The 8,643-nt window shown below is 34.4% G+C and overlaps 1 protein-coding gene across 2 annotated transcripts; it reads right to left on the reverse strand.

The window, feature by feature from the left end:
- Window positions 1–357: 357 nt before the first annotated feature.
- Window positions 358–6,607, reverse strand: LOC115974825 (enhancer of rudimentary homolog). Of its 2 annotated transcripts, none has more exons than XM_031095353.1 (4): window positions 6,440–6,607; window positions 2,043–2,136; window positions 1,063–1,183; window positions 358–724 (listed from the first exon to the last, which is right to left on the reverse strand). In XM_031095353.1, exons 1-4 carry the CDS (start codon window positions 6,440–6,442, stop codon window positions 634–636), a joined length of 309 nt encoding a protein of 102 aa, XP_030951213.1. In that variant the 5' UTR covers window positions 6,443–6,607; the 3' UTR covers window positions 358–633. The 2 variants fall into 2 exon arrangements, with proteins under 2 accessions (XP_030951213.1, XP_030951212.1); XM_031095352.1 differs by lacking the exon at window positions 6,440–6,607 and adding an exon at window positions 3,591–5,212 and having other exon boundaries at window positions 402–724.
- Between the last annotated feature and the right edge of the window lie 2,036 nt (window positions 6,608–8,643).

Below are 8,643 nucleotides of genomic sequence, written 5' to 3' on the forward strand. Positions count from 1 at the left end.
ACCTCATGAGAGAGAGAGAGAGAGAGAGAGAGAGAGAGACAGAGAGAGAGTACATGTAAAAATATTTATTACTTATTGAATAAGGAATAATTATTATGTGAGTAAAGAGCATTGCTCATGGAAGACTGAATAATTATTTTCCTAATTCACTGTGATATTTAATCAATATGACAAATAGTTTTGGATAATATTTTATTTTTCTTTTCCTTTAATTTTTTGTTGGGTTGATACAGCAGGTTGGGTCACGGGTGTGTGGGGAATAATGGAAGTGAATTCATGTGAACAGTTGCTGAACAATTTAGGCAAGTAGATCCCAGAAACGGGAGAAATTCAACCGAAGTACCAGAACCCTAAATATCAAGGTTAAATTTCTAAGACCAGTGAGTACTTCAATTATAGAATAATATTACCAATTAGCAAATAATTGCTAATCATCTTAAACTTGGGCACAAAGCCACCTTTGTTCTCAAACATATGTGCACAAAGAGAGAGCAACTCCCAAACTCCATATCAGATGCAAAACCCACATACAACTCAAAAGCTACACATCATACTCATTCCCAGTATACAGGATCCAATTCTACATAGAATCTAGCAGTAACTAGAGACTTAAGCTGCCGCATCATAATACATTCAGTGTGCCAATTTCTTGAGATGATGAAATGTCCGCTGTTTAATCCACTCTCGGTCATATGGCAAATAACCCTGGATTGAGTGATCATAACTGTAAGCCAGAAAAAAAGGGCAAATATATCAGCAATCACACCAAGGCATTGTAAGATAAATATTCACTTCCCTTTAGCATAAAAAAGTATATTCATAATCACCACAATAAATTGGACCATTCACAATTTAAAACAACATTCTCAATTATATTGTTAATAAATCCTCTAATGGATGATTGACTGGCTAGTTCCTCTGGACACTAAAAATTTTCTCCTTTCAGTTTTTGGGATCATGGATATAAATCTCTTAAATTGATTAGTTACCTAGTTTCAAGTGTTTTAAGTGCCTCATTTAAGAGAGAGAGAGAGAGAGAGAGAGAGAGAGAGAGAGACATACACCAAGGCGCTCATGTCTGCAAGGCCATCAATAAAATTGTAGAGATCTGCAATGTCATATGTGATGTTACGGATCGCTGGATTTAATTCCTTTAGCTTCCTTTCATATAGTCCACATATACCTGTATACACAATAATATAACCTCTAATAAATGCAAGAACATTGAAGGAACAACTGGATAAAAGTTTTGGAGAAATTTAGACTGGATTTGAGTTTCTAAAGCATTGTATCCACCAACAAAACCAGCGGTCATAAAAACCATGAACATGCAGAGAGAATAGAGAAGGGGGGGGGGGGGATGTTGGAGTGGAGGCTGCATTTCTTTTGTTGGACAAGGCAACTTTTCCTTCTTGTCACATTTAAGGCCAGTTTGGTTATGCTGCAGCTTTAAACAAGATGCCATCTGTAGGGCTGCCAAAATTTTTACCCCTTGGGTCCTTAGACAGAGAGAGATTTTAAAGTAACCCAACAATATCTAAACTGATTCCAGCAAATTTTCAATAAAGTAAAATATCTTTTCCCAGCCATGGGACTCTACATCTAGGCCTTATTAAATCTTATACTCAGATGAGGAAGAGTGCCTCTGAAAAACAAATCGATCACTCCTATACAATAATAGTAAGCTTTATTAGACTGACATAAAACCACAAATTCAATTGCTTTGTTGAACAAAAACATGGCATAAACCAAATATATGGAGGTAAATATTATGAAGAATGGAGTATTTAATTGGCTCAGCCATAGAAAAATGGTACAAAGGGGAAAAAGGGTCTGGACACTAAAGAAAGAAATAAGAAATATAAAGGAATTTTTTTTGGGGGGAGGGGGGGAAGCAAAATAAAACAAGAGGATCATCCGTCAAGGTAAATAAAACCACCACCTTAATTGCTTAAACTTTGCCAGAAATATCAAACTTTTGCTGTTGTAACATAGAGCAAAAGATGTGGATAATAATGAAGATGGTGTAGCTCGTTACGTACCGTCCATAGCTTGACTAATTGATTCATAATCCATAAATGTTCTAGTAGCTCTGTTCTGGGAAGTTTGCATCAAAATAATAGTGTGTTTATTAGCCTACATATACAGACAGAAGACAATTAGTCATCACCAAAGCCAGTAACAAGCATGTATCAATCACAGAAGTAAAGATGAACTATTTCAAACAAAACTTATAAGCTCAAGAGAAGATCATTCACAGATTTTAAGGGAGAAACTGATAGAAATAGCTACATTAGTACATACTTACACACACAAAACTAATAATCCTTCAGTCCCATTTTGTTTGTACAATTTAGAAAACAGACCTTTTTAGGGGAACGTCATTTAGTATTTTATCTGTCAAAGTTAAACACACATGAACACAAACACAATTGTTCTTATAACTTTCAAGAATTTAAGCCTAAATAAAATAAAGAGAAGAGGTATATTGAGTAAATTATAGATTATTGATTTTTTTATTGTAATTTGGAGCTAGCAAAAGCCCATTGACACAAACAGACAAAAATATATAAAAATATCTACACAAGATGAGAATTTTAACGCGTTTTGGCCAACTCAAAGCTTACAATGTCAACCAATATCCACAATCACAGATAGGATTACAAATACACTCAAAACCTCTAACAAACACAAACTAACCCAAAACAAACTCTCAATACCATATAACAAACAAAAACTCATGATCCCAAAGCCCCAATTCACCAATGGCGATCTCTCACTCAAACAATAACACCCTTTGCTACACTATCTATATAAAACTTCAATAGTTTTCCCATGGTGGACAAATAATACCAAGTTCCCTGCAACTCTAAGAAAACCAAACGAAGTCAAAATAGAAAATTGAGGGAATTTTTAACACTTTTAAAACAAGACAAGCATTTTGGGAGAGTAAAAAATGGAATAATGAACAAAAAAAAAAAAATAAGGGAGAAAGGGATAAGGTCATGAGGAAGTGTTGATACTGGATCCAAAGCATAATATGCAAATAAGGGGGGAAAAGGAATTATATTTGCCAAAAGGAGGAAGGTTGACATTCATGAAGAGTACGCTCTCAAGTCTACCAACATACTATTTTTAATTATTTAAAATTCAATAGTTCAAGGCAAATAGGTTGGAGACGTTGTAGAGGAATTTTTAATAGAGTCATGATTGTCTTTACTTTTCTTAGCTTGATGTTGAATGCTGTTTTTTTGAACTCTTGGTTTGTATTTTAATTTTTAACAACATTTTATTGGAGTCATTGCACTTCTTCGCCATCTATTATTGCCATTAAATTAATTTCAGATATGTTTCAAAGACTTTATTGCTGTTAATTAATTTTAAAACCACTATTATTAATAATAAATAACTTGCAACTAACATATTTCTACATTAGATCATTAAATAGTAACAAACTAACCTAAGATAACATTAGACAAGTATACATTCCAACAACCATCATTCAAAAGAAGAAGAAGAAAAAAAAAATCAAAACCAGATGTGTGACGCGAGAAAGACCCAGAGAGTGCGAACAAGTGAGAGAGACTTACCATAGCGGTGCTTCAATAGTTGATGGTGGGATGGTTGTGATGCGACTTGCCAGTCGCTGATTTACAGTTGTAAGTGGCCTTGAGTTAAGCCGTGAGAGAAAGAGAGAGAGTGTGAGAGAGATAGAGTGAACTAGGTTTGTTTGAAGCAGTCCTGACTAATGAAAGAGATCGATGGTAGTGTGCTTGCCAGCCAATCATTTTTTTTTTTTAGCTCTACCGTGTCGCGACTGTTTTTTATAGATGGAATCTGACACTCAAGCAGGAGTTTTAACATGGTACCCATATTCGACACAGGGACTTCACCAAAAATGGCATGCCACATGCAATTTGAGGTAGGGTTTGGCAATTGAGTGAGGTTTTAGCAGGATAGGTGGTGTGGGGACCAACCTTTGAAGGAATTGTCCCCGGAATTGTTCTCTTTTGAAGTTGACAAAGATGATTCAATCAACTTGTTCCTGGAGTGTCAAAATCAAAGAAACATGAGCTATTGGAATCTCATGTTTTATACACATTTTAGTGATTGGGAATTAGAGTCAGTCGATTCTATCCTTGAACTACTATACGCCAATACACCAAGAAGAGATGGCTTTGATAGAATGAGGTGGCAATTGAATACATTGATCCTCCACCAATCCATGACCATAAGCATTAAGCATATCCATCATCCTCCAATTCAAACACAATTTACCAAATTTACCCAATCAACTCATCAATAGCACTGACCACACCTAAACACACACCATCACACCAAACGAATATTCACAAAAACTTCATTGCAACACCCTAAATCACCAAACTCAACCTAGCATGGACACCACCAAGATCCATCAAGCACAACAAATGAGAACCACATTTTCCATTCCATGCCAACGGCCACACTCACAGCACCTTCAACCCATCGTTGTCATTCCATCTATGATTCTCAAAATCTATAGTTCTAGTCAACTCCTTAATCAATTTCATGTATCTGGATCTTCTATAGCTCCAATGACGCTGCAGACATGGGTCAACTTAAATGAAAAATAGAGGGAAAATACGAGTGAAACTAAAGAGGGAAAAAGAAAAAGGAGAGGAAATGGGACAGGGAGGGATTCTTTCTTGCTAAAGTGGGTGTCCACAGCTCTTTCAGCACCTAATTATTTCCCTGGGTGTGTGTAATCCCCCCGCCCCACACACTTGATTATCAAGGTTAATTTTGGAACTTTGCTAGAGTTTTAGAGGCAAAAATATTCATTTTATAGTGGATAAAGAAAGTCTGGGCACAACAGTGATCCTAGTAATTAGCCAAGGGCAAAATAAGAACGCTTTTATTTTACTAAGGGTAGGTTAATCCATCGAAGATTCCAACGGTTGTTAACCGTATTAAAGTCAAAGCTGATTTTTGGGGTTGTCTGTTATTTTAGCTGAAATTTGTGGGGATTGATGTTTTGTAAAATATCAAGAGAGGTTTGGTATAATTTTCCCAATCTTTACCATGAAGGTAACAAATTCCCCTTTTAGTAGACTCCTATAGAGCTATTGAATTGCAACTTTGAACCACAATGAGGGTTAAGAAGTCTAGTTATTAACAAGAAAAAGAAAACCTCGACTTTGACATATTGTTGTAAGATTGAAGAATCCTAGAGCTTGATGCATAATAGAAAGGGTTATAAATTATAATAAGTATAGAAAAGCTCTGAAAAGAAAACTAATTCTGGTTAAGTTAAAATTGGACCAAATAAAGAGGGATAATTCTGCATCCTTGTCCTCACATATCATTTCCCTTACCCTCATATGGACAATATGCATAGATCATCACTCCCCACTTGAAGTATGGACAATATGCAGACATAACCCAATAAATACCAGCATTATTAATATGCATGAAAACCAGACCACAAAAAAGTAATTGGTGATTATACATTATAAATATAAGCTATTCAATGAACCTTATGGACAACTTTCAAAGTAACCATATCCTCATCCACTTCAATGGACAAGCATGAATTTTTTTGAAAAGTGTAAAATTCTAAATAAACCAGATCACTAAACTGGTAAGTAGGAATAGATCAATGACTTTCTATCCATGAAAACCAATTTAGAATCCCATACCAGAGATCATTCTAGGCCCCAAATCAAGAATAAGTTTTAACATCCAAAGAAAAAAAGAAGAAGAGAAAGATTCAGAATTAAGATCATCGAACATCACGTGTTAGAACTTAGAAATTGACAAATCCAATTACAGCTTGAGCTAAAATCAGCTTATGCATTATCAAATAACTGAAAAGTACTTCCAAAAAAGTGTATACAAATAAATAAATAAACAACAGTAAACATTTGATGCTTTAACTGTTCTTATTATTTCTGAACAGTGTTCTAACAAAAGGAATACAAATATTTGTAAACTTACTGAAATAAAACTGATAAAAACGAAAAATCATTAATTTTTTTTTAAAATCAAATTAATTGATACACCAAAAGGAAAAGGTTATATCTATAATCAGAATACGATAAAAGTAACCAAAAAAAAAAAAAAAAAAAGCAAAATCCAAAATCACGTAACACGTGAAACAGGAATTAAAACCCTAGCTCTCCGCTTGGTTCCCTAGAAAACAGGAGTAAAGAGTGGGAGGTGGGGGCGAGAAAATTAACCTAATGTTGTATGCTACTTTCATTCCCAAACAATTTGAAAACACAGAACAATACTACGCATAATCGAATCCTTCAAAATCCCTATGTTTTCCTACATTTTCTCAGCAACCAAGCAAAGCCTTCACACTCTGTATAAATACCAGAACCTTAAATTTTAACCCCAAAATTAAAAAAAAATAAATAAATGAAAAAGAGAAAAGGAAAAGAAATATTATTACCATGTGTGTGTATGGAATGGAACTGAGCTATGATACTGGGAGAAGAAGCTATTGCAGCGACGCGAGAAAAGAATATTATAGTAATAAAAAGGTACAATTACTTAGCACAGAAGAACCAAAAGGCAACGGAGAAAGAGATGGAGGGGGACGACTTCATGTTGACTCCCATATTGGGCCACTACCATATGGGTCAATATCAAACACACACTATAGCCCAACATAATAAGTAATGGGCTGGAGGAGTGAAAAATAAAAAGAAGAAAGAATAGTTAAATATTTCTAAAATTACTTTTTTTTTTTTTTTTTTTCCTACGGCTATAACGTAACAGAGTGTGAGTGGTTAACCATTATTTATATATAAACTCATTATTTTCTCTTCATCAATCATACTTTGCCATATCATAATTGTGACAAAAAGTTATGAAAAATTTTGTGGATTAGACTTTGCCATATCACAATTGTGCATAAAAAAAAAAACCAAAAGGCAAAGAAGAAAGAGATGGAGGGGGACGACTTCATGTTGACTCCCATATTGGGCCACTACCATGGGTCCATTTCAAACACACTCTATAGCCCAACATAATAAGTAATGGATTGGAGGAGAGAAAAATAGGGTAAATTGCAAAGTACACTCCTAATGTTTGGGGTTACTTGGATTTTACACACTGAAGTTTAAAAAATTAGATTTTACACTTTGAAGTTTACTTCCGTTAGCAAAATTAGCCTCTCCGTTAGTGTCTTGCTGACATGTTTGTTAAGTGCCACATAAACTGATGAAGTGTACTAGTTGATTCAATTAAAAAATGACATATGGATATAATAAATCCACATCAGATAAATAACTTAAAATTTTTAAATAAATAAAATAAAAACTTTTTAAAAATAATTAAATAATTTTTTTTTAAAATAGAATAATTAATTTCCTTAACAACTATCGTGCTGGGTTTCTCATGGGAATTATTCACTTTCTTTTAATGTCTTCTTCCCTTCCATGAAACTTAAGCCTTTGTTGGTAGCTAGAGAAAATATTAGAAAATGTTCATTCAGATTTTATGAACATCAAGTACTTCTCACATAGCAACAATCAAACCAACAAAATATCAATAAACCACAAACTAATGTGTCATCAAAGACAGAGGGAGAGAGTGAAAAGGAGATTAAGCCAACAGTGGAGCAAATCGAGTGTTGGTGGCCAAGCTTCATGCAACCAAACCTCAGCCGCCGCCAACGACCACTACGAGCCACAGAAGGATGGCTCTCTCTCTCTCTCTCTCTCTCTCTCTCTCTATTCTTGTAGGTTTCTCTCTCCTAAGCCCGATTCTCTCTTAAGCTCAGCCATGCCAGAACCTCACGAGTACGGCCACCATACACGGCAGCACAAGTCAACGGGGTCTCCACCATTGATGGTCGTCGATCTCTCTCTCTTTTTGTTTTATCCTTTGGTTGATTTGGTGATTAGGTTATGAAAGCTTGAGAATTTCATTTGGGTTTGGGAAATGAGGGCTTGTAGATCCGTGGGTTTTGATATGTGCCCTGTTGAAATTGTTAGTGTGTTTTAGAATGGGTTTTTAAATTGAGTTGTAATTCTTTTAGTGTTTGTTTGGATAGAAAATCTTGATTTCTTGAGAAAATTTTGAATGCCAAAAATATTGTATTTTAAGTATTTTGGTTGATGGTTTTGCTCATTAATTATTGTGTTGGGTTTCTTGGGAAAATTTTCTGTTTGGTTACCCAAAAAATGCTGGGATTTTTTTTTCCTGTTTGTTTATGGCTGGATTCATTTGGATTTTTGCATCGCGTTGTCATTTTTCAGTGTTTCTTTGGAAAGAGATTCTTGATTTTCTTGGGGAAATTTTGAATAACCTAAAAATCAGAAATGCTATAAAAAAATATAGATTTATTTTAATTTTAGTTAAAGACATTAAATAGTTAATAACACATGTCACTATTTAATTGGTCAAACTAGCAAATGCCACAATATGATGTGGCACTTAATGGACACATCAGCAAACCACTAACGGAGGGTCTAATTTTGCTAACGAAAGTAAATTTCAGGGTGTAAAATCTAGCTTTTCAAATTTCAGGGTGTAAAATCTAAGTAACCCCAAACATTAGGGGTGTATTTTGCAAGTTACCCTGAAAAATAAAAAGAAGAAAGAATAGTTATAGTTCTAAAATTAAATTACAAATTATTCCATTTTTTT

The sequence above is a fragment of the Quercus lobata genome, chromosome 2 (genome assembly GCF_001633185.2).
Source record: "Quercus lobata isolate SW786 chromosome 2, ValleyOak3.0 Primary Assembly, whole genome shotgun sequence".
In the NCBI taxonomy this organism is placed as follows: domain Eukaryota; kingdom Viridiplantae; phylum Streptophyta; class Magnoliopsida; order Fagales; family Fagaceae; genus Quercus; species Quercus lobata.

What these genes read in the sequence shown, in the direction of transcription:
- LOC115974825 (XM_031095353.1), bottom strand. An exon ending in AATTAGTCAAGCTATGGACG is followed by an intron (nt 1,184 to 2,042) that starts GTACGTAACGAG and finishes TTGTGTATACAG; the next exon opens with GTATATGTGGACTATATGAA. An exon ending in GCAGACATGAGCGCCTTGGT is followed by an intron (nt 725 to 1,062) that starts GTATGTCTCTCT and finishes TCTGGCTTACAG; the next exon opens with TTATGATCACTCAATCCAGG.